General features: G+C 35.0%; 1 protein-coding gene and 1 long non-coding RNA gene across 3 annotated transcripts in view; one reads left to right on the plus strand and one right to left on the minus strand.

Annotated features, from left to right (window-relative positions):
• GABRR1 (gamma-aminobutyric acid type A receptor subunit rho1) overlaps positions 1-27,169 on the minus strand; it is a 118,674-nt gene that overhangs the window by 6,521 nt on the left and 84,984 nt on the right. For both annotated transcript variants that reach the window (XM_074187137.1, XM_074187136.1), the window contains exons 4-8: positions 25,003-25,070; positions 17,360-17,583; positions 8,144-8,226; positions 6,126-6,266; positions 4,462-4,614 (exon numbers count right to left, since the gene is read on the minus strand). In XM_074187137.1, coding sequence (XP_074043238.1) covers positions 4,462-4,614; positions 6,126-6,266; positions 8,144-8,226; positions 17,360-17,583; positions 25,003-25,070 — 669 coding nt within the window. The remainder of the gene's footprint in view (positions 1-4,461; positions 4,615-6,125; positions 6,267-8,143; positions 8,227-17,359; positions 17,584-25,002; positions 25,071-27,169) is intronic.
• Positions 3,828-25,177, plus strand: LOC141487684 (uncharacterized). Its single transcript, XR_012468494.1, has 3 exons — positions 3,828-4,667; positions 20,585-20,698; positions 24,991-25,177. It is a non-coding gene; the product is annotated as an uncharacterized LOC141487684 (long non-coding RNA).

Raw genomic sequence — 27,169 nt, forward strand, 5'->3', positions numbered from 1 at the left:
ACAACCAGAAATAAAGAATGATTTGTAAGCAGAAATGACAATTTATTTGTATTTTATCAGTTAAAGCTACAGTGCAACTGGCTGCTCAACAGGCAGCAGGTCCCCAGTGAAAATTTGTCTGGAAATGGAATTAATTTTAAATTTCATTAAATTAAGATGAGAACATCTGCTTAGTAAAGAATCAGAAGCAATTAGGGTGATCCTTAGAGATCTCTCTCCATCTCCATCATTATATCTTAGTGGTGCACCTACTGCCACTTATACAGTAGATTATTTTTAGTTTGTTTGTTTTTAGAGTGGTTAGCAACAAGGGGTCTTAAAGTGTAATTGTTAGTTGATGACAGGCCAAAGTCATCAATAGTTCAAATAGTTCTCAAGCAGGCTCTTTCTCATAAAGAGGGGCAATTATATGTAAATAATAAAATAACAGTCCCTTACTTAAGAAGATATGAAATAGGGGACAGCTAGGTAGTGCAGTGGATAGAGCACCAGTCAGTTTGAATGCAGCCTCAGACACTTAATACTTAGCTGTGTAATCTTGGGCAAGCCATTGCATTGCAAAAGTAAAAAAAAAAAAAGATATGAAATAGAGGCACAGAGATTAATGATTTTTCTACAGTCACAGGATGAGTAAAATAAAGTCCATATGAATTATAATAAAGGAAGCCAATTATATTGAAATAGTTATAAAAATCATCAGGTCCCCTCATTCTTTTTTTTCCTAAAGTTTTATTGATGTATTTTTGTTTTTACATTTACAATTACATTCCCTTAGATATCTCTTTTAACAAAGTAAAATAAGTGAAACTTTTAATATACAGTAGGACATGACTTAATAGCACCAACTTCTAAATAACACTAAGTTCTAAAAGTACATACAAAATTCTATAATTGTTTTTTTTTTCAAGGCAAATGGGGTTAAGTGGCTTGCCCAAGGCCAAACAGCTAGGTAATTATTAAGTGTCTGAGACTGGATTTGAACCCAGGTATTCCTGACTCCAGGGCTGGTGCTTTATCCACTAGGCCACCTAGCCACCTGCAAAATTCTATAATTGTTACAGCCCCATGAAAAATACCAAATCTATTTTCTCTCTTTCCTAGCTCATCCATTAAAAAAGAAAAACATTATTTGTAATAAATAAACATTGTTAAATCAAACAAATTATTTCAATGGCTATCTATATATATATATATATAATATATATATACATATAAACAATTTCAGTTTTATTTTTGTCATATAAATTATTATACTTGTTCTTATTTACTTCTTCATTAGTTTATAAAAGTCTTCATCATTGTTCATTATTATAACATTGAGGCACAAATTGCTCATCTGGTCCTCCTCATTTCATTCTATATCAGTTCATATGCCTTTTTGAAATGATCTGTTTCTTTGCTTCTTACAGCACAATATTAATCCATTACATTCACACATGACAACTTATTCCTTAACTGATTATTTCTAGAGGGCTTTTTTGCCACCACAAAAAGTTGTCATAAATATTTTTGTGCACATGGATTTTTTGATTTCTTTTGGTATGGAGTTAGCTGTAGTATAGCTGGAAAAATAACTTGTACTGATCAGTAATATAGAGTAGGACCTGACTTAAACAATTCAACAATGCCAACTTCTAAATAACACTAAAATTCTATGTTATCTTTCAGCAAAATGTAGTTCCCTCTTGATTTCTTTTAAGTCAATATTTGTTGTTACATTGTCTGAATTCACAATCCCTGCTTTTTTTGTGTTCAGCTGAGACATAATGTAATTTTACTCTAACCCTTCATTTTTATGTTTTTATGGAAGAGCTCACTCCTTTCACATTCATAGTTAAGATAATTGTCTAATTACCTCCACTTTTTATTATCTATACTCCTAAGTCATTGTTTATTCTTTGAAAGTTAATGTATATTGAAATTGAATTATCATTTTTTTCATTTAAGTCATGAAGGTTTTTTGCATATAGTTGAGCAAAAGAATTTCTAATAATATCCTTTATTTTGTCTTCATATGTTGTGAATTTTCCTTTTTTATTTTTGATACTGGTAATTTGGTTTTCCTCTTTTTAATCAAATTAGTAAATGGTTTATCAATTTTTTTCTTCAAAAATCATCTAGTTTTATGTATGAATTCAGTGGCTTTTTTGTCTTCAATTTTGGCCCTTTCCTCCCTGATTTTCAATATTTCTAATTTACTGTTTAATTGGGATTTTTAAAAGTAGTTGATTTTCCAGAATTTTCAGTTGAATTCTCAATGCATGGATTTGTTCTTTCTTTTTTTTTAAGTTAAATTTCCCCAAGAATTACTTTGACTGCTTCCCCCAAATTTTGCAATATTGTCTTTTTGATGACATTTTAAATGAAATTATTTTTCATTTCTGTGATGTGTTCTTTGACTCACAAATTCTTTAGGATTAAATCAGCGTTCAGTTCATTTTTAATGCTTTTTTTCGTTTTTTTTGCAAGGCAATGGGATTAAATGACTTGCCCAAGGTCACACAGCTAGAGCATTATTAAGTGTCTGAGGCTAGATTTGCACTCAGGTGCTCCTGACTCCAGGGCCAGTGCTCTTATCCACTGTGCCCCTAGCTGCCTCTGATTTTTAATGCTTTTTGAGAGTTAATATAATTTTTATTGAATTCTAATCAGTGAAGGGTATATATGATATTTCTGATTTTCTGCAATTTTTCCTCTCCTCATTTGACCGATTCTGGTTATACCTTTGTTGGGGACAGTCTTCAACTTTTCAATGTCCTTCATAAAATGTAGTATTTAGAACTAATCACAACACTGCATATGTGATTTGGTTTTCATTTTCTTTCTGGTCACTATACACTGATTTTCTGGTTATGTTTTTTTTGGCTACCACATCTTATTGTTAATGTATATTGAACTTGTACTCCACTATTATTTTTTAGGAAAAATAAAAATCCAGTTATCTGGTACTACCTACCTACCTTGAATTTTTGCATTTGATTTTTAATTTTTTACATTAATTTTATTAAATTTCTTCTTGTTGTATGTATGTCCTTTAGCATTTGAAAGGCTTCCAAGGGGAAGAGGTTTAGAATTATTCTGTTTGTCCCCAAAAGGCAGAACCAGGGACTATAGGTGAAAGTTGCAGATAGGGGCAGCTAGCAAATAGGGGCAGGTAGCACACTCAATAGAGCATCAGATTTGGAGTCAGGAGGGGTTCAAATACAACCTGGAACACTGACTACCTGTGTGACCCTGGGCAAGTCACTTAACCCCCAATTGTCTCCAAAAAAATAGAAAGTTTCAAATAGACATACTTATTTATTTTTAGTTTTTATAAGGCAGTGGGATTAAGTGACTTGCCAAAGTCACACAGCTAGGTAATTATTATGTGTCTGAGGCTGGATTTGAACTCAGGTTCTCCTGACTCTAGGGCCAGTGTTCTATCCACGGTGCTACCTAGCTACCCCTCAAATAGACAAATTTAGACATGATATGAAAAACTTCTTAACTATTAGAACTGATCAAAAGTAAAAGAGGTAGTGCCTTCTACTCCTGGAAACATTTCAAGTAAATGTTGGAGGACCACTTGCCAAACACTTTTCTGGGTTGGACTATATGACCACTGAGGTCCCTTTCAACTATGAGATTTTATGTTTCTTTCATAATTAAATGAAGAACTGTTTATGTGGTTCATATGGGATCATGAAAAACTGCTTAACCACATAGAAACACTCTTGAAAATGGCAGTTATTGTCATGGAATTTTAAGAATCTTTCCAACTTTTAGTATGAAATGCTATAATGGGGAAGTTTTAAAAAAAATTTAATTTATTTTATTCTGTAGTTAAGAAATAAAACAAACATTTCTATAACATAATAGAAAAGAAAAAATGATTATGATGAATTGGAAGTCCATTATGTACAGCTTGCTATTCCTTTTAAGATTAAAATAATTATATAATTTTTTTTAATCTTCTCTCCCCCTACCTCACCCTAGAGATGGCTACTATAAGGCAAAAGTATGTATGCATGTAAAACCTTTCTCTACATACTTCCATTTATCAGTTCTTTTTCTGTATGTAGATAGTGCTTCCTTCATATGTCCTTTGTAGTTAATTTCAGTTTTTATAATGGTCAAAATGACTTAGTTACTCAACTCAGAGTTGTTCTTAAAACAATATTACAGTTCTATATACAATTGTCTGTTGGTTTTGCTCATTTTATTCTTTGTTATTTTGTGCAAGTCAATCCATGTTTTTCTAAGATCAAGTTCATTTCTTTTAGCACAGTAATATTCATATGCTTAAAATTGTTCACCCATTCCCCAATTGATGGGTACCCCCACAATTTCCAGATCTTTGCCACTACAACGAGAGCTGGTATAAATATTTTTTGGGGGGAGGCTTTTTAAGGGCTAAGCAAATCCTAAAACAGTAATTTATATTGTTCAATACCTTGGTTATAGTTGTCATATCCTTACCTAAAGGAACTCTGGCAGGCACAGCTCTGCGATCAATCCAGAAGGACACCCAGGACAGCATGACCATCAAAGTAGCAGGGAAATAAGTTTGGAGCAAGAAAAAGAAGATGTGCCGACGTAAAGTGAAGTTAATGTACAAGCGGTTGTACCACCCTACATGACAAAGGGGAAAAAACACACAATGTTTCAGATGCTTTCCCATCCAGGTACCCCACATAAAACATTACTGAAACTTTACTTCTGGAAGTAAGAGTGAAGAAGAGTCAGGTAGAGAAAGAAGTTTTATAATTAACCACACCACACAAGTGAATCCCAGAATAACACTTAGGATCAATTGTATACTTTTTGACCCCTGAACTCCATAAGATCCATTGTTCTTTATAAGAATAAAGATGTTTCTAGTTAAATTGTTGAATTGCATTTAAGTGCAAAGTAGACATTTGTAGGTCCATTCATATATTTATAAGATCAAGAGTGAAACAAGTTCACCCATTATCACCATCTATGTGTTTATAAATTCATCTTGTATTCATAATATTAAGGAAATAAGTGATGAGATACAGTGGGAAAATGATAGAGTAAATATTACTCTACAAGGTGGAGAAGTTCTCTGACTGAGTAGACTAGAGTTTAAATTCTACCTCAGATACTAACTAGTTGTATAACCCTGGGTACTTCATTTAACCTCTGCCTACTTCAATTTCCTCATCTGAAAAATGGAAATAATGTAATATATTATAATAATATAATTACAGTGACCTACCACACAGATAAGATAAAATGTTATAAATATATATTATATATAATGTATATATATATACATATATATATATATGTATAGAGAGAGAGAGAGAGAGAGAGAGAGAGAGAGAGGATATGTGTGTGTATATACAAACCTTAAATCTCTCTATCTCTGTCTCTCTCTCTCAAAGAAGCTAGGTTTCCCTATCTTAGACTCTTAAGTGCATCAGACACTGATAGACTTTATCCTAACTGATCAACATTGAAACTTTGATCTGTGGCCAATTTCTGACTCTGGACAGTTTGCCCATCCTTAGATGATCTGGGAGCCTCCTGCTGCTCTATGAGGGGGTTCACCGTATTAGTATAGAATTAGTATGGATGCCATTCAGTTTTTGCCCTACTGCAGTTCAAAACTGAACTCAAGTGATCCCCCAGCCTTAGTCTGCCTGGTAGCAGAATCAATCAATGTTAGGCAGTACTTTTTGTAGTTTTTCTGAGTTCCTATCATCCTAAGTTAGTAGAGTATATACGTGATAACAAAGTTTACTTGCTAGGCAAAGAGAATGGCCAAATGACTTTAAAACCCTTTAGCTCCTGAAAACTCATGTTTTTGCTTTGGAAAGAGACCCTTGGGAGCATCACATACAACCCTTTAGTTTACATATGTACAAAATGAAGGTCAGAGAAGTAAAATGATTTATCCAGGGTCACACAGTTGTCTTGACAGAGACAGAAATTGGATGCAGATTTCTGGATCCTAGGTAGTTAAGTGCTCTTTTCACTGTATGATGCCGTCTCATTGAGAATCATTAGGTACTTCTAATAAGGTTGACTAGCTATGTGAGCCAAAATTTTTCACTACAATGAAAAGCAAAGCAAAATCCAGCCCATATCCTCAGATGTCCCTCCTACAGGCTTGCCTGTGCTACTGTAAAAGGCAAGCTTGGTGGTGGTATGGAATTCTTGAATCAGGAACTGGGATAGGGAGATCCTCTCATCTGTCTTTAAGGAATCATTCCCTTTTTTCCAATAGAGCATGAGGTCATCTTCTGTGTAGGCATCTAAAAAGACAGAAGGAAATCATTAGAGACAGCACACCTTGAGAAAGAATGTTTAAAGAACTGGGCAAGAAATTTGTGTACTAATAGGGTCCCCAAAAATAGTCAAGGAAGACTTCAAAGTGAAAGACTGGAGGGGTGAGGGAGACATCTGATTTCTCCTTTTCCTAATAAATCTCAAGAAGACCTGAATTTGAATGCTCCCTTAGATACTTAGCTGAGCGACCTTGGTCAGAACATCTGACCTCTCCTAGTCTCATTTTTTTCATCTGTAAAGTGGAGATTATAGTACCTATTTACAGGACTTTATCCTATTAGGGTAGGTTGATAGTTTCTGCTTTATAGGACATTAATAGGGTAAAACCCTATAGATGAAGTAAGGTACTACTAATAATAATAATATCTTAGTACTATTTATAGTAAATACTAATAACAGAACCTATTTTACCTTACTTTGTGAGGATCAAATGAGATCATATTTTACAAATTTTAAGTACTATATAAGTATTAAGTATTATTTATCTCACCCAAAGGTTAAAAAAAAGAGGGGTCAATTTCATCATCAAAAAACTCCTATATAGTATTTTGTTTAACTTGACTGTGCCTATTTATGACAAGGGTTTTCTTTTTTTTTCCTGGTGGGTGGGGAAAGAGGGAAGAAATGGGAAAAAGAAAAAATAAATTTGGTTAATTAGAAAGTTTTCATTTAATTAAAAAATGTGCCCTTTTCAATTTTTTTATGACTTCTTCAGCATTGTCCATTTTCCCTGTTCTATTCACTGCAATTTGGCACAGGCAGATAAGTTCTTCTGGTCTCAGTTTAAGTTACTCAGTTTAAACCACTAAAACAATCCTTTCCTTTCCTTCTCACCACTTTCCTCTTCTTTTTATTTCAAATTCCCTTCTCTAGACTTTTACCCTGAGGTTTATAGCTTTGGTTCATGAAGAAATCAGGATCATTCCTGGTTGGACTCCAGATTCACTGCTTTTAGATTCTGGTCCAAATTATAATCAGTATAATAAGTCTTTTTACCTATTCTCAAACACATTTCATCTTTCCAACCTATGCTTGTGCATTGGCTTACCACTGTAGATAAGCAGATAGAAGACAAATAGATAAAGCATTTATTAATTGCTGAGCATTGCACCAAGTCAGGAATGTTAATCTATGCCCCCTCCCCCACCTCTACTCAGAATTCCTGGTTTCTTTCAAGGTTCAGTCAAATGAAGGCCCTTCCCAAATCACCCAGTTGTTATCCCTCCTAATATCTCCATTACCTTATAGTATTTCATCCAAAGAAGGAACATATGAAAATTACCTTGTGAGCCTTAAAGAGCTATGGCAAATCATATTTATTATTTATATCAATTTTGTACATATTTATATGCATACATTCTTTATCATCTTCCCTCACCCCCTGGAATATGAATTCCTTGAGGACAAGGAATATTTTATTTTTGTCTTTTGCTTGTCTTTTTTTTTTTTAGGTTTTTGCAAGGCAAATGAGGTTAAGTGGCTTGCCCAAGGCCACACAGCTAGGTAATTATTGTCTGAGACCGGATTTGAACCCAGGTACTCCTGACTCCAGGGTCAGTGCTTTATCCACTGTGCCACCTAACCACCCCTATTTTTGTCTTTTTATTCCCAGAACTTAGCAAAATTGATTCAGTCATTTTTCAGTTGACTCTGTGACCCCCATTTGGGGTCTTCTTGATAAAGATACTGAAGTGGTTTGCCATTTCCTTTTTTTTTTTAATAAACTGAGGCAGAGTTAAGTGATTCACCAGGGGCAAAGTCATCATTTAATGTTTGTTCCATTGAATCAAATGGAGCAATTTTAAGTGATATGTTTTTAATTTCTGAACCCAATGATACTCACAACTTTCAATTTCAAGAGAACATGTTTGTGTGTCCAGGGGAAAGCGGCTAAAATCCATATTGCACATTGCAGTCACAGTGACCCTAGAAATAAAATGACAGTTGACTCTCTTAGAGCCTGTAAAATATATGATGAAAAGTAAATGATCAATTAAAAAAAAGACACTTGCTGTTTTCTAGAAGGGTAAGATGTTTAATCTCCTGCTATGTAATTAAATATGGGGACTAAAAACAAAATGTTTTGGGGCCATATGATTGAGATGTGGGAGAGACTAGAGAGATCATCTAGTTCCATTGTATTATATTTCTGGCGAGAAAACTGAAGCCCAAAAGAGACAGAACTCAAACCCAGGCCTTTGGATGAGGAATCCAAGACTCTTTCCTCCATATCACATTGATGTTAGGGCTAATGATATGCTTCTACTAATTTGCAATGCGTGAAAACCTTATGCAATTTCAAAGGTCTCAAAATATGGCAATAAAATAAGTGAGATAAAAGATATCTGATTCTGAAATAACTTTCCTAATAAATACTTATACTCTCTTCTATATTCTCATTCTTGGTAGTCTTAACAGTTCCATGGTTTCAATTATCCTCTCTATTCAATAACTCCAAATCATATTCCACCCTCATTTCTCTTCTTAGTCCCTATTCCATAACTGCAGCTGCCTCCTTAACATCTCCACCTAGATATGCTGTCAGCATCTTAAACTCAATATGGATAAAAGAGTTCATTACCTTTATCTCTAAAATCATCTTCCCTTCTAAATTCCCATTTCTGCTGAGAGCTCCACAATTATTCCAGTCATACAGATTTATAAGCTTGGAGTCATTGTTCATTTATCACTCTTACTTGCTCAACTATGCTTGGTGAATTGCTTTGTGAACTCTCTCTTTAGGACATCTTATTCATCTCGTCTCCTCTCCATTCATACCAAACCACACTAGTTCAGGTCCACATTGTCTCTTGCCTGGGCTGTTGCAACAGTCTTCTAATTGTCTCCTTATTTCAAGTCTCTTTCCTCTCCAGTTCATCCTCCACATAGCTACCAAATTGATCTTTTTTTTTTTGGTCATAAATAGTATTTCATTTTTTCATTTAAATGCAAAGATAGTTTTCAACATTTATTTTTTATAAGATTTTGGGTTCCAAATTTTTACTCCCTCCCTGCCTAAATTGGCAAGAAATCTGATATAGGTTATACATGTCCAATCTTGTAAATATACTTCCACTTTAGTCATGTTGTAAAAGAAGAAGAAACAGAACAATAGGGAAAAACACAACCCCACCCCCACCAAAGTGAAAATAGTATGCTTCTATTTGCATTCAGACTCCATAGTTCTTTCTCTGTATATAGACAATATTTTACATCAAGAGTCTTTAAAAAATTATCTTAGATCATTTATTGCTGAGAAGAGTTAAGTCATTCCAAATTGATCATTGCACAATATTGCTGGTTTTTTGTACAGTGTTCTCCTAGTTCTGCTCAATTCATTCAGCATCAGTTCATGTAAGTTTTTTTCAGGTTTTTCTGAAATCCACCTGCTCATCATTTTTTATAGCACAATAGTATTCCATTTCATTTATATACCACACAAAATTGATATTCTTAGAACACAATTTCGGCCATGTCACTTCCCTGCTCAAGGGGCTTCATTGGTTCCCTATTATCTTTAGGACAGGGACCCTTAACTTTTTTTTATTATTTCTTGGAAACTTGTGACAGTCTGATGAAACCTCTAGTCCTCTTCTCAGAGTAATGCTTTTAAGTGCATAAAATAAAATAGGATTACAAAGGAAACCAATTTTATTAAAATTCTGTTATATTAAAATAAAAATAAACAAGACCTCAGCCTTGGGTTAACAATCTCTGCTCCAAGATAAATTATAGATGGCTCTGTTTTATGTTTAGTCTTTTATAATCTAGTTCCTATCTATCTATCCTGGCTGATTGCAAATTACTCTCACTCATACCCAGGCAAACTGTTCTATTTGTTGTTCTCTGTATATAAAATTACATCTCCCACCTCCAGCCCTTTATGCAGGCTGGCCAAAATGTTTGGAATGTTTTTGCTTCTCTCCCCCACCTCTTGGTACCATCTTTATGAGACAATTCTTGATTCTTTCAATTGTTAGAAATACCCCCTCTCTCAAAATCATTTTTATTTAATTTGGTACATATTAGACATTAGACTACAAGAACCTTGGCAGTAGGGACTTTTTTTTTTTTTTTTTTTTTGCCTTTCTTCACATCCCCAGTGGTTAGAACTATGTCTGGCAAGTAGTAGGCACTTAACAAATGCTATCTGATTGACTTTATAGCTTATGTTTACTTATCCATGAAAATGTATCTTTCAAAAGAATGGAAGCTCATTGGGAGTTAAGAACTATTTAATTTTTGGTTTTTAATCTCCAGTGCATACTGTAGATCCAGTAGGTACCTAGCAAGTAATTAATAATTGTTCAGTGATTGATTGTTGAATTGAAATTAAAAGACACTTTGAGATTCTATATTGTACCCCCCTCATTTTAGATGACCCAGTTTTAAAGTTCTTTTGTAGGTATTCAAAAATTTATATGTACCGTTTTAGAAATTAAGTACCAAAGTTATTTTTAAAATTTAGTCCACAGGTGCTACATTTTTTGGATGGGATGATGATACTTTTTAGTTATGATAATTTCCACTAGGGGGCAGAGATAATGCTTTTATCACCAGAATTTTAAGGAGTTTTTGCCGGGTCTGAAAAGAGCTAAAAATAGTCTCTTTACAAATGCTCATGGATTTAAAAAATTAATAATTATAATTTAAGATAATCCCATCTTACAAAGGAAGGGATCTCTTTGCTTTCAGAGCACTAGACTTGGCAAAGAGATAACTAAATAAAAACAATAAATGAAGTGTTCTTTCTGAAGTAAATAATAAGAAATGGCAGCAATAATAATAATAATATCCAATATTTATTAAGCAATTTAAATTTTACAAAGTGCTTTATGTATATATCATCTCATTAATTCCTCATAACTTCCCTAGGGAGGAGGAACTGTTATTATTTGCATTTTACCTATGAGGGAACTAAGAACCAGAACTTTGTCCAAACTAAACAGAAAAAAAATTATTTCAAAATAAACACAAATACACACAGTGAGAAACTCTTATTTCTGATCATAAACAAAGGCACTTGATTGTTTTTCTTCTTTTTCCTTTTTTTTCCCTATTCCTGCTTTGCTCTTTTGTTTCCTATCACCTAGTTTGTAATATATGAAGAAATGTAAATCAAAAGATCACTTCTTGGTCACTCAATTGTAAATTCTGAGCAGATATGGTTTTTCAGACTGAATTTTTCAGATCTTTCCAGTAACCTGTAGACTTGATCCAGTTCTGCATTTGTCAGTCCCTTTCAATTAGAAATCCCCAGAAATGGAATGGCAAAATGATGGATTTTCATGGAAAAGGGCCGAGAGAGAGAGAGAGAGAGAGAGAGAGAGAGAGTTAATGTAGAAAAGTAGGCTGTTTACTTACTTCAATATCTTCTGGTAGATTCTGAATTTAATTAATTGTAGCATTTTTTAGAAAGGAAGTAGCTAAAAACAGAAGATTTTAGAGAACTACTCTTGGGACCAGCTTTGTACATTATTTACCTGAAAATTCCCATGGGACTAAGCTTAGAAGAGTAGCAAATTTAGGAAATTCCTTCTTCTTCTTTTTTTTTTTTTTGCTTACCTCTTGAAATGAATTGTTTAGAGGTTACCTAATTATTTCATCAGCTTGCCACAATGCTTTCTAGAATCAATGCATTCTAAGTTTTGAATTTAGGCAAGTAGAACATATTCAATAGAATATAAGCTCCTACGGGGCAAGGTCTATTTTTTATTTTGTCTTTGTATATTTCTCTCTCCATAGTACCTAGCATGAAGTCAGCTTTAATAAATGCTTGCTGAATTGAATTTAAAAAAAAAAACCCAAAGCCCTCTAGCTTTTGCTTCTAAATGCATTGTTGGGCATCATGGCAAGGAGCAAAGCATGGCTTTTCTCTATTCATTCTACAGCTCCCTCTAAAATTTATTTTATATTACAGAATTCTAAATTACTTTCTAGTTTCTTAGTACTAGAGATGGCAAAGAGATAAGAAAATAAAATCAACAAATGAAAAGTATTATTGTCTCCATGTTCCCCAAATTACTAATTTGAAAAGTAAATTTCAACATATAATGGAAATAGTAAAAATAAAAAGAATATTCAAAGAATAGGAAGTTCTGAAGACTATTTCTGTATCATGGACAATTAAAGAAACTTGAGGCAAGGAACTGAAATGAGATGAGACATTGAATCTGAATGAGATCTAAAATTTGGCCCATTTCATATGCAAGTAAATTTGATGCTGATTTTTTTATACTTTTGTGAATCTTCCTCTCTCTAGATAGACCCATGAACATCCTACTATGAAATTGAGAGGAAGTAGGAAAAATGGTAAATAGACCATCTTACAAGAGCAGACTGATAAATTGATGACAAATTACAAAAATCAGTGATTAGGTAGCTGCCAATAGATGTCCAATTTCTCTGCATTTTTCCCTTTATCATAGGATCCAGAGTGATTTCACACCCATTAGTTTATGACTTTTTAATAGCTCAATGGTTTTTTCCCATCATGTCTGATTCTTTGTGATTTCCATTTGTGATTATCTTGGCACAGATACTAGAGTGGTTTGTCATTTTTTTTCTTCTGCTCATTTTACCGATGAGAAAACTGAGGCAGAGTTAAGTGACTTGCTCAGCCAGGGTCACACAGCCAATATCTGAGGCTAGATTTGAATTCATAAAGATGACTCAACTTGATCCCAAATCTAGTGCCCTATGTACTGTGCTACTTAGCAACTCAAATACTTCAATGGATCTATAATTTCATAGGCATAGATTCTCCTCAGTCCTTGCAGATCTAACCTATTCACAAAATTCCTATGAATTCCTGACTCTGTCTAGTTATAAATCTTCTATAGGGGACCCAATTAATCCCTTAGAGGCTTTCCTGTGGGTCCTTATTTTGTGAATATTGTAAATTTTTGTGATTATTTTGTCAATAATGGTACAACATACCTACTTGGAACGCAGATAACACTTAAATGCTTTTTAAATGAATGAATATAAAAGCATATATTAATTGCTTACTATTTATCAAGCTCTGTGATAAATGTTGGAAATAAAAAAAAATTGACCCACCATTAACAAGGATCTTATACTCTAATTAAAGGAGACAGCATAATGGAGTGGGTTCAGCTATATAGCAGATGGGCAGACCTGGTAGTCCTGAGGGATAAGCTACAGGGCTGACAGCAAAATGCCAGGGTACATTAGGCTATAAGGTAGATTAGCAGTTCAGAGGACAATGTTGATAATTAATCTACCTGCTACCTATAACATTTAAAAAATTTTGAAATATGTATGTAATTATTATTTAATTTCCATTAAAGTAAACAATTAAACATTCAATTAAATCCAATGTTTAGTTTAATTAAAACATGAAATAATTTTTTTATAGATATATGTACATATATATACATATATTAATATATTTTAAATACTTCCATTCTGTGGAGTAAGTGTGCTCACTGCTGATTTGTCACCAAAGGAAGCAAATTCCACTCCCCTTCCCACATTTAAACTTACCCTTGTCCTCAGTTCCTCATTTTATTAATTTATCCTCGGTATTATATAATCTCTCATTCTCCAGAGAATGTGGCAAATAATTGCTGTCAGAGTTTTACATATTCTGAATATTTGGATTAAGCCCACAGGAAAATGGGGCACAATTCTGGAAATGGGTCTAGAAGTCTAAAAATCTGCCATAACTGAAACATCTGCTGGAAATGCAATGAACCCTGAAAAAACTCACATGATACATACACTTGGGGAGAGAACTAAGCCTCAGAACGCAAAGACTATATGATTTCACAGCTCTTTGAAAAGTCTTTCCTATGGGACACATTTTGAAATTTAGAGGTGAAATTCCAACGACTTCATCCATGCAACAATGCCAGATGAAACTGATATCAGATTGCTTAGGTTTCAAACTGGGATGGGGACTGATGTGACTATTTATTGATCTAAACAGTGTTTCCCTCTGGGCGTAAAGCCAGCTTCAAAATGGCTTGGATCCTTTATGGAGTTACATTATGTCCATTACAATAACAATGTAATGTTTAAGATTTTATGTGCCATTGTCTATTTTACTTTGCCAAGTATGGCAATTTAATTTTTTATGATTTATAATAATAGTTGTCCTTAAAATTCAAAGAGGACCACACTAAACAAATTATTGGTGGCATGACTTGCATATTATATTTATTATAGAGAACAATATGTTGTGCAAAGACATCCTTTCTGACTTGCCTATTCCAAAACCTTTTCACTCCATGACCTGGTGTTCTGAATACTGCGGTAGTCTCTTTGTCTTTGAATTAATGCTTAAACTAAAAACCAAGTCTATAAAGTCAAGTGAACTATCAGCTTTGAAGAACTAATTAGAAAGTACCTTAATAATTTATAACATTAATATTTTACTTATTCACTCAAATTCCCATCAGAAGAAGTAGTTTTGTGTTTAAAATGGCAGGGTTTGGGGGAAGTACAAAGATACTAATGGGCAGATAAGTGGTAAAGTGGATAGAGTATTTGGGCTCAGACACTTACTAGCCATGTGACCCTGAACAAATTGCTTATCCTTGTTTGCCTCAGTTTCCTCATCTGTAAAATGAGTTGGAGAAGAAAGCAGCAAACCACACCAGTATCTTTCCCAAGAAAACCACAAATAGGGGTCAACAGTTATATACAACTGAAAAAGCACTGAGCATTAAGGATACCAACACATCGCACATGAAGGTTGAGAACACAGGGAAGCAGAGCATTCACATAGGTATCCAAATTTAACTAAGCACTGTGCTAAATCCTGGGGGATACAAAGAAGAAACAAAAGACACCCCCTACCCTCAAAGAGCTTACAATCTAATGCAGGAGTGTGGGGGGGAGACAACATATAAACAAAGCAAGCTAGATAGAGGATAAATGGGAAATAACTAACAGAGAAGAGGAACCAGAATTATGAGAAACTAGGTGGGACTTTTAGTTAGGACAATTATTTTCTAGTCTAGGTTATAAAAGAATATAGAATTGATGATTGTGTTTACTAGTGAGATCTTGATGTGTCTGGAATCACCAGCATGATTCTGCTTCTTTCTAACTATGGAACTTCATTGAGACCCTGGATCCTCCTTAAGTGAAACATTCCTTTAACTACACTGGTCTCTCTTCTCCCACTGGAGAATTCCTTCAGTATTAATGAATTTTACAATGACAAACAGAGGTCTATATTTTATCATAGATCAGGGGCTCTTAATATGTGTCTATGGTCTCATTTATTTTTATTTTTATGGAGTTTGGTGGAAAGTCCTGTGGACTTTGGGTTGGGTTTGAGTGTGACATAAAGCAGTGTCTCTTGAGTCAAAATTCAAAAATTATGCCTGACTGGGAGAATCTGAAACATTTAGAGGCCACTAAATCCAACCCTATCATATAGATTCAGGAACTGAGGCAGAGAGAAGTTAAATGTCTTGCTTAGGATCATACAGCTAGTAGAGGTTCAGAGATTTAAATTCAAGTATTTCTGACTCTAAATCCAGTTCCCTAGAGATCAGAAGCAGGAGAGCTCCAGGATAATAATAGCTGGTATTTATGTAGGCCAGGTACTTCATCATGTGCTTTACAAATATTATCTCAGGTGACCTTCACACAATCCTGAGTTCAGTGGAGTAAAAAGACCTGGTCAGGAACCAAGCCATAGAATTTAATACTGTAATAGCAATGAGTGTCTAGATAAAGAATTTCCTTAATTTATTCTTTGGGTCATGTGTATTCTTCTGCCTTATTCAGTGATATTGGGCCTCTTCCTTCTGAAGGCTACAGGTCCATGACTCCTGCTACTACGGTCCACACTAATTGTCTTGGAAGCAGCTACTGTATTTCTAAGAGCCAGAGGACAGTAGGTAGGTTAGGGAATTTTTATTTCCATTTTGCAAATGAAGAAACTGAAATTCCGAGAAATTAAACCCTTCCCTCTTCCAAACTTCACAAATTCTTATCAAAGCACTAACATTCTTCCAGTTGCTCAGGTTCAACATAGTCAACCTCCACTTCTCAGTCTCATTCATTCCCACATATCCAATAACTTGCTCAGTCTTATTGATTCTACTTCTTCGACATCTCTGCTGTCCACCACCACAACCACCCATTTCAGACCCTTATCCCTCTCACTTGGACCATTTCAATAGTCTCAATTGATTTTCCTGCCTCAAGTCTTTCTGTTCTCCAACCCATCCTCTATAGATGGATGAGAGCACTTTATTCAAAAAACCATGGAGCTACTGTGGAGTCCTTAGAGATTTATCAAATATCAAAGATGTCAAGTTACACTACCCTGGCCAGTGCCAGTCATCCTGATTTTTGTCCTGCCACTGGACTTTCATATAAATATTCATCTCTTCCCTTTCCCCATCTAGTTAAAGTCCTTCATTTTTACAGATGAGGAAACTGAGGCCCAGAGAGGTTGCATTATTTATCCAAGGTTGCACATGTACTTTTCAAGATCCAAAATTCAACCTTCCCTCCATTGTACCCTGGAAAGAGCATGCCCTCATTATTCTAATCCTAGTATTCTTTCCACTATATTATACTGCTTTCCTGCAGAATGTGGGGAGAGTGGTTGATCAAATGGAGTAAGAGAGTTATTAATTGTTCTTGACTGAAGTAATATAATTTCAAAAAATAAAATGGTGTATATAAATCAAAATATTAGATTAGAATGCCAACCATAGTCATCTGCTCCCTCAATTATATTTTTAGGTTATAAAATTATTTTAAAAAATCTTTATTCATTTCCACTTTGCTTTTCCTTGATGTCAAGAAATGAAATTAACAGTGAGGTTCAATAATAATTCAAATGAAAAGGAAGAACTGCTATTTAGTTCATATATTTTGCTGCCACAATTGACAATCTACTTTCCTTCTTAGATTTTATATATATTATATATATACATATATATTTATAAATTTGAGAATTTTTTGCATGAAGAAAAGCAAGAATGGGCCAGAAGGCATTCTAAATTCTGATTGCTCCCAATTTGAGCTGGACCAGAGAAGCAATGACAGGAATAGATTTTTTTACCTGAGGCTGTATAGCACCTTTCCATCAGGCTGAACCCGAAGCATAACATTGTCGGTGGTGGTGTCATGGATGAAGGACCTCTTTGAATGTACAAAGAACATGTCAGGAACCCAGATTTTTTTTACCAGTCGGCCATCAAATGTCATGCTGAGGTTATTTGTGCTAGGGAAGGACAGCCTTTCATCCTTCCAGTAGTGCCTTAGGTACAGGGTCATGGTAAAGTCCTAAGGGGAAAAAATCAAAATCAGTGGTGGATGTTAACACTGGGTTTTCAACCCACAGAATACACCTCCCAGGACAATGAAAATGAAAAGGCAAACACATTTCTGAGAAGCAAAGTGGTATAATGGAAAAAAGCCCAGAATTTGTAATTGAGACCTGAATTTGAATCCTGACTTATATAACCCTAGCAAGTCATAACCCATATGACAGTTTTATCATTTGTAAAATGGGAGTAAATATACTATCTACTCACAAAGTTGCTATGAAGAAAGAACTTTGAAAATCTTAGTCTTATATGTGTGAGTTGTTAACCATAATTAATCTGATTATTATGGCTTTATCTCTCTTTCCTTTCTATGCTAAACTCCAGAAAACTCTCTGTATTAGGCTCCTCTATTACTTCCCTCATTCTATTCATATCCCTCTAAATCTGACTTCCAGGCTTATTTTTCAATCAAAACTGACCTCTCCAAATATAACCAAATTTTTTTTGGGGGGGGGACAGGAGCTGGGGACAATTGGGATTAAATGATTTATTCAGACTAATAAGTGTCTGAGGCTAGATTTTAATTCTGTCTTCCTGATTCCAGGGCCAGTGCTCCTCTATACACTGCACCGCCTAGCTGCCCTCCAAAAACTCTATTAATTACCATATCTAATAATATTTTCTCAATCCTCATCTTGCTTGACCTCTTTGCAGACTCTGACACTGTTGATCACCTTTTCATTCTCTCTCATCTCACCTCATCCCTCTAGCTTTTCACAACAGTATCTTCTAAAGTTGTAAAGTTCTGTGAATATTCGATTTCCTTTGCTAGATCTTTGTGCCATATGTTAAACAACAATGGATAGCCCTCTTGTCTGTTATGGGCCCTTTTCTCTTTTCTTTCTATCCAGATTCACTTGAACTCATCAGCCCTCTGGGTTTAATGAATCCTTTTATGCAGATAATTATCTTATCTATTTCTATACTCCTAGATTCTCTCTTGAGATTTTTGTCATAGGGCAACTTAGGTGGTGCAGTAGATGGAGCACAGGCCTGGAGTCAGGAGGACCTGAGTTCAAACATGACTTCAGACACTTAATAATTGCCTACCTGTGTGACCTTGGATAAGTTACTTAACCCCATTGCCTTAAACAAATTTAAAAAAAAAATAAAAGGGATTCCTGTCATGTATCAGAAATTGCTTTTGGGGCATCTCAAACTGGATGTCTTACAAGCATCTCAAACTCACCAAAACAGAACTCATAATCTTTTCCACCAATCTCTCCCCTCCTTCCAGATTGTCTATTACTTTTGAGTATACTTCACTCCTCCCAGTAATCCTTGATTTCTCACTCTCCCTCTTTCCACAGTTCCAATTGGTTACCAAATCTTGTCACTTATTCCTTTATAACATGTCTTGATTATGTCCCCTATGTCCATTCACACCACAATCATTCAAGTTTCAGCTCTCACCTCTGGTCCAGATTATTGCAATAATCTTCTGATTTGCCTCCCTCACTCTTGATATTCCAATATAAACTCCACTCAGTGGCAGGGTGATTTTCCTAAAGCATAGGTCTGACCTTGTCACTCCTCTACTCAATTAATTCCAGTTGTTGGTTCCCTATTACTTCAAAGTTCAAATATATAAAGTGTGTGGAATTTAAAAGTTCCTCACAACTTAACCTTTTCCTACCTTTCACATCTTTATACCTTCCTTATATCCAGCAATACAGGTCTATTTACTATTCCACAAACACAACACTCCAGCTTCCATCTCTGGGTACAGACTATCCTCCATGCCTAGAATATTCTCCTTCTCATCTCTACTTTTTGGTTTCTCTGATCTCCTTCAAAAACTCAATTCAAATATTAGGTATTTCATTACTTCTAGAAAAAATATAAACTCTATTGTTTAGAATCCTTCTCATCTAGCTCCAACCTGTTTTATTAAAGATTATTCCTCTTTATAAACTCTGGTCCAGACAAACTGATCTTCTGGGGTTTTTTTGGTACAATGTATTCCATTTATGGCCTTCATGCTTTGCTCAACTGTTCCCTCATATTTGGAATTCACTCCTTCTGTACTTCTGCCTCATAGAAGTCATTATTTCCTTCAAGGCACAGTTCTTAGCTTCCTTCAAGCTGCAGTTCTTCTGGTGGCTTTTCCTGAACCTGCCCAAACATCAGAGGTCTCCTCTCTTTAGAACTGTAGCACTCCTTCCCCCCATATAATTTCCCCTGCTGCTTCCACCAAAAGTGTCTGCATGAGTAAGTTAGGTCATCCAAAAGGTACTTGGAAAAAAATTGTCTGACTTTATTTCCTGATGTTTTTATTCATGACTCAGCTCTTCTAACCTACATGCTTCAATAAACTTTTCTAGTATACAAAAAATGCTTTGCATAGAATATTTTTCATTTCTCTTGTGAATTTACAGATAATATAACCCCATGACCTTTCATTTAGAGAATGTTTACTATTAAATGAAGGGGAACAGATAAAGATTTATCACCATTCTAAACTGACAATAAGACCCAAGTCCAGAAATTCATAGCTCCCCACAAGTTGTTTGTATTTACTTAAATCAGTATTGCTGATTTATGTGTATTGATTTATTCTATGGGATCTCTATCGATTTGTCTTATGGGATCATAGGATCCTAGCCTAGGGCCTGAAGGAACCTCAAAAGACAAGTTACTCCAACTCTCCCATTTTGCACATAAGGAAACTGAGGCTCAAGGCCACATATTTTCTCCCTGATTGAATGCAAACTTCTTGATGCATGGTATTATTTCATTCTCGTCTATCTTTGATGCCTAGTTTACTATACTTTGCACATAATAGGCACTAATAAATACTTGATGAATGAATGATTAGATAAATGAATGAAATTCTGTACTGATATTCCTGGCTTTGGACCATTCAAACAAAGGAATTTTATTTTCCTGTGTCTCATCTTTGGTTATGTTTATCTTGAAAACTCTAGTTTGACTCAGAATAACTTCCTCTTACATAGATCAGCATTTGGATCCCAAAATGAACCACTTTCCCTGGGATGGATGATTCCTTCCATGAGCCCTGTTAATTGGATCTTCTTCCCCCAAAGGACCAGAGGATCAGAGGATCAGAGGTATTGTTTCACACCCAGGTTACTTTTCTGCTGCAGAGAGTAACTGTACTTCAAGTTCAATCCTTTGACTTGTTCCTGAGAGACCACATTATTGCAATAACAATTGGTTCAGATTTTCTCAGAAGTGGTTACCTTCCTTCCCAGGGTGTGGTGTTTGCAAAAAGCAAACAAGTTACTTAAACTGAGTGAAGGTAGTAACCCTACTTTGCCATCAGCATTGGAAGCTTCCCATATCCTTTGACAAGATCAGCTAAAGAGCTCCTAGAATTTCTGGCCCAATGAAACAATTGGTGGATCCCCACTCCTAGGACCTCCTTATAGCTCTCAGCAAGATGACCTGGATAGGCAAAACATCCATTGGATTTCCCTCTACATCCTAGGCAGTATTCTTCTATTAGACAATGCAATGGACTTCCTCCAGGAACAGGAAGAGTCTTTCAATTCAAACTTGTTGATTGATGAATTTACTTAGGAAGAAATTTAAGGGAGGATCACAGAAACTGCAAGTTGAAAAAGAGTCACAGAGTGTATCTAATGAAAGATACACAAGATAGGAGGACATGTATGGGTACTCTGCACCTTTGCTCATATCAGTGTAATCTTCCCAGGAAGGCATTGTAGGAAATATTCTGCTTTGGTCATAGCAAAATAATAGTGAGCATTGTCAACATGTCCAAAACTGTAATTATAGCTGCCTGGTATTTTGGAGGAACTCAAATGGATCATGAGATCTGCCAGTGTTCCCAGTCTACCACTGCTTGGTCCATGAGCTCTCCCCATAGTCTTGCTGAAATACTTTCTGAAAGCATTCACATAGATACCCACAGCAAATGGGGCTCTTAGGAAATTTGGTTGATGGTTTACTTTGTCCCCACAATAGTGCACACAGACCCCTACAAATGGATTCATGTATTACAAGGGGAGGAAGCTGACCCTGTGCATAATTCTCTTGCAAATCCTTCTCCCCATCTATGGAGAGCTTGTATAAAAGTTGTATTAAAATTTGCATAAAAACCACAGTTGAGTCTTAAAGGAATTACCTGGATGGGGGATTGACTTCTATCATGCCATCCCCCTTTCTCCTGCTCCCATGTGTTGTCTTTCCCCATTAGAATATAAGCTCTTTTGGGGTAGAGACTATCTTTCTTACTTGCATTTGGATTTCAGCACTTAATAAGTGCTCTCCCATAATACATAAAGTCCACTAAAACTGGAAGCAACTTCAGACTGCCCAGAAATGAAGCCAGGGACAGATCCTCTGGGTGTCCTTCTTCAGATGCCTTGACTTTTTTATAGTTTTCATCCAGACAATAAATGCACACTCATAGAACCAGTCCAGAATACAGACACTACATGACTCACTACCCATGAGAACTATTGCTGCACCCAAGAATTTCATTAATCTACAGCTCCCACTAGCTCTATTTGAAATGTTGTTTTTTTATTGTTTAGTTTTTCAGTTGGGTCTGACTCTCAATGACTTCATGTGGAATTTTCTTGGCAAAGATACTGGAGTGATTTGCCATTACCCTCTCCAACTCATTTTACCCACGAGGAAACTGAAGCAAACAGGGCAGAGTAACTTGTCAGGATTACTCAGCTAGTGTCTGAGATCAAATTTGCACTCAGGTATTCCTAATTCTAGGGCTGATTCCCTATCTGCTGTGCCGACTAGCTTCCTGATTCTATGACTACTTGACCTCTAAGTAATATTTAGCTTTTATATAGTCCTTCAAAAATCTGCAAAAGGATGTACCTATATGTTCTGTTATTTTTATCCCCTTTTACAATCTTAATATTTTTTTAAAATTGAAAAAAACTATCAACAGATGCACAAGAGTAAAATCATAATGCCCTGAGGTTACAGAATTCAATCATCCTTATCCTTTGATCCTATGTTCTTTTTATCTCTTTGTTAATTGAACAGGCATTTCCCACTTCAACCAAAATTTAACCTAAATCTTTCTCTACTGTTAATTACTATCTGGAAGAAAATTTCAAGTCTCCTGATGCCTGCATCTCTGGATATTTACACAACTAAGATGACTTTTGCTCCGCTTCTCTGTGTACTGACAAAAAAGACATAAACAACAATTTTTTGCCTAAGGCAAACAGGATGAAATGTACTTTCCAATTTTGTTGGGGAATTTTTAAGGGTATGGGAGGGTAGGGAAGTGATACTCTGGAGAAAAATTCATGAAGGATGCCTCCTCTGGCACAGCATTGGGTATTATCCATTTTAATTAATTATTCTTGGAACTAGGTCCTAACTTCAGGTGTTCCAGTTTCAATCAATCCAATCAATCAAAGAACATTTCGGCTAGGCACTGAGGATATAAAGAAAAAGACTGAAATCTTCTTGCTCTCAGGAATGTTTACTCTAATAGACACATAGCTCCTTGGAAATATATAAATAAAATATATTTATATATAAATAAATATATAAATAAAATAAAAACAGGGTAGTTAGGGAGGAAGAGAAACTGGGAGGGGGTGGATTCAGAAAAGGCTTTGTGTAAGAAAATGGCATGTGAAGCAAAGAAGAAATGTGCTGGTCTTGTTTTTAACAATTTGTTCTCCATAAACAAACAAATAAACTACACAATTTATAAAACAATAAATCAAGGCCTTATTTGTAGTTTGTTTCTGATGTGTAATATTAATATTCACATTGGAAACATAATCAGCTCTTGCAGCTGTTTACATCTGGCTCCTGCACACTCCTGGTCAGAATTGAGGAGGGAGGGAATTCCAGGTGTTAGGGAATATCTAACAGTGAAAAAATCACAGAATTTAGAATTCCATGCATGAGGAATTCAGAAATGGTCCATTTGGTTGTAGAGTTAAATGTGAAAGGTTAAATAATGCATAATTGGGGTCAAGTCTCGAAGGACTTTCAAAGCCAAACAAAAGAGTTTATATTTGATCCTGGATTTTATAATAGTAGGAGAAAGACATGGTCAGAATCTACTTACAAAGAATCATTTTGGAAATAAGGTGGAGAGTGATTGGAATGGGGAGAGACAGACTATTACAATTGGAGAGAGAGGTGATGAGGACATGAACTAAGATGATGGCTAGGTGAATAAGGAGATGGGGTTGAATTCAAGAAATACTGTGGGGAAAGAAGATTAGGAAACTGTGAATGGTGGTATGAAGATAATTCTGAGATTACAAATTGGGAAGACTGGAATAATGGTGGATGCCCTTAAAAGAATAGAAAAATTCAACAGACAAGAGGTTTTGAGGGTAAAGTCTACCTACTGAAAGACTATAAGTTAGTGCCCTTTAAATTTTGCATCTTTGGAGCAAAGTACTGATTACTACAATTTATTTATGGCTCTTCTAACAGGTCTTATGTCTCTCCTCCTCTAGTACTATCTATAGTCATCCTTCCTTTACATCCCATAGGATTGTCCTCATTATGGAAAGTAGTTCCCACTCAGCAGGTTCTGCTCCTAGGCACAACCAGGTGGATGGGGCAACTCTTGTATATTGTCAGCATGTCAATAAATAATTATTAAGTACCTACTGTCCAAGCACTGGGGATATAAAGAAAGTCAAAAGATAGTCTCTGTTGTCAAGGAGTTCACAGTCTAACGGGGGAAAATAATGTGCAAATAATTATATAAAAACAATTTAATTAGATAGACTGAAGATGGTCAACAAAGGAAAGGCATTAGCATTAAGAAGGATAGAAAAGGTTTCTTATAGAAGATGGAATTTCAGGATCTTGAAAGAAGCCAGGGAAACAGAGATGATGAGGTAGAAAAGAAATCCAATCATGGGACAGTCAGTGAAAATGGTCAGAGTTGTGAAAAGTTGTATTTGAAGAACAGCAAGGAGGCCATTGTCATTAGATGGCAACTAGGCTGTGAGCATGAGTGACTGGGAACATGGTGGTACCCTTAATGGTAATAAGAAGGGAGGGTTTGGGAGGAAAGATAATGAGTTCAGTTGAAATGCTGAACTTAAACTGTCTAGGGGTCATCCAGTTTAAGATGTTCAATAGATAAGTGTGAGATTGAAAGTCAGCAGGGTGGTTAGTATCTGACAATTAGATTTGAGAATCATCAGTATAGAAGAGATCACTAAATGAAGTAGTATAGAAGAGAAGAGGACCCAGGACACAGAACCCTGTACATTTAGAGCATTTCCAGGAACAGATACAGAACCTAGGGAGAAGCCAACTAACTGAAAAAGCTTTCTATTATCATATAATAGAATAACTGACAGCATATAACCTTATACCTTGATTCTTAGATCCATTCTCTTTTTCTTTTTGCTATCAGAGTGGTACTTACCATATCAACTTCTGAGATGCTATCCAGACTTTCAACTTGTACATCCACTCCAACAGGAATGGCTGGACCTGAAAAGTAAATGAAGATGATGATGATGTTGATGATGATGATGATGATGTCAGATAAACTTTTGTTAGCAAGTATCTGCTTCTGTTACACTCCCAAAAAAGAGAAACATGAGAAATTTCTTTAGAACCTGGGTGTCATGTCTTTCTTTATTCCTACCATACTGCCTTGATGGACCAAAATGAAATTAGTGTTTGATAGGTAAGAAAAATTAAAGTGAGAAACTGGAAAATTCAAATGAAGGTTAGAAAAAAAAAAGTTAGAGGTCATCTAGCCAAACCCCATCAGTTTAGAAATGAAGCAATTGAAGCTCAAAAACAGTAATAATAGCATTAAATATTTTTAATAATGATAATAGAATAATACATTTAGAACTTGAAGGGATATCTAGTCTAGGAGGTTCTTACCCTGACATCAGTGAAATTAAAAATATATTTTGATGATTATATTTCAATATCTTTTAAAAATCCTATGTATATTATTTTACTTTTTCCCAAATTATTACTTGTATTCACATGGTCTTGAACTTCCAGTTGTATAGACCCATGTAAGACTGACCACAGCAATGTGTCAAGTTTATAATTAGCAAAAGCAACCTCAAGGTGACCTAAAGAATTCAAAAGTCTGAGAAATTATTGAAGTGAACTTCTTTCCAGGGCATGAGACCATTTGCTATATTACTCTTGTTTACAAACTTATTTTGCTCCTTTATTCATTTCACCTCTTTGAAGTCAGTGCAATAGAAAATGGACATTTAGAGTCTTGAGACATAGGCTCTTATCTTCACTCTGTCACTTTTTATCTGTGTGAACTTAGTCAAGCACTGAACATCTCTGGGCTTCAGTTTCTTAATAGTACATCAGATGTAGTATTTTGTTCTCTAGAGTTAGAGGATTTGTATTCAAATCTGACCTTTTATACTTAACTTTTCCTTTGTGACTTTGGGCAACTCATTTAAATTACTTGATTCTAAGTTTCCTTATCTGTAAAAGGGCATGGTAAAACCAATGCCCCTTAGGGTAATATTTTTTAAATTCATAAAATAATATACATAAGATTTCAAAAGAATATTGAAATATAATTATAAATTTTTTAAATTTCACAGATGTCAAGTTAATAACCCCTGAACTAGATGTCCCTTCAAGTTCTAAATCTATTATTCAATCATCATTATTATAAATATTAATATTATTATTATTACTACTGCTTTGAGCTTCAATTACTTAATTTCTAAACTGAGGGAGTTTGACTTGACAACCTCTAACTTTTATCTCTAAATTTGACTTTTTTCTTTAAATTTATGATCTCATAAGCTAGTTCTTAAACATCAGAAATCAGCCTAGACATAATAGGATAGCACTTTCTAGTAAATGACCAAGAATCCATTGGGCAAACCCATTGGGGATTGTGTGGGTAGGGGTCTCAACTTTTAGACTATTTACTAGGCAAATCTTTCTCTTAAGTTTAAGGCATTTTTCTTAAATTACTGAAGAAAGCAAGATGGAACTGAAGTAGGAATTAATCAAGTAATCCACTCAGTCACTTGAAGTTCGGAATAACTTCATTTTCCTTGCCTCTTGGATTTTAGAGAATCCAATATCTATCTATCTATCTATCTATCTATCTATCTATCTATCTATCTATCTATCTGTCTGTCTGTCTGTCTGTCTGTCTGTCTGTCTGTCTATCTATCGATATACATACACATATGTATGCATATATGTATATATATATATATATATATATATATCCAATAAATTTTCTCCCTACTTAATCCTTAAAGGATAGATTGTTTGTTTGTCCTTCATTATCAGAGAGGAGGAATATGACAGGAGGGAGTTTATGCCATAACATACATGTAAATCGGATTTAAGTGAGAGATAGCTGTACAAACTCACCAGCCTTAGTTTCTCCTCCCAAGCCATCTGGGTCCAGTGGCAAGATATATAAAGGGTAGCAATAAAATAGAAAAACCCTGGGAGTGCTAACAATTAGAACTCCCACAAAGACAGGGATCTTTGAAGGAGTGAAGAGACCTGAATAAATTATTGTTGTTCAGTTATTTCAGTCATGTCCACATGGGGTTTTCTTAGCAAAGATA

The sequence above is a fragment of the Macrotis lagotis genome, chromosome 5, assembly GCF_037893015.1.
Source record: "Macrotis lagotis isolate mMagLag1 chromosome 5, bilby.v1.9.chrom.fasta, whole genome shotgun sequence".
Taxonomy (NCBI): Eukaryota; Metazoa; Chordata; class Mammalia; order Peramelemorphia; family Peramelidae; genus Macrotis; species Macrotis lagotis.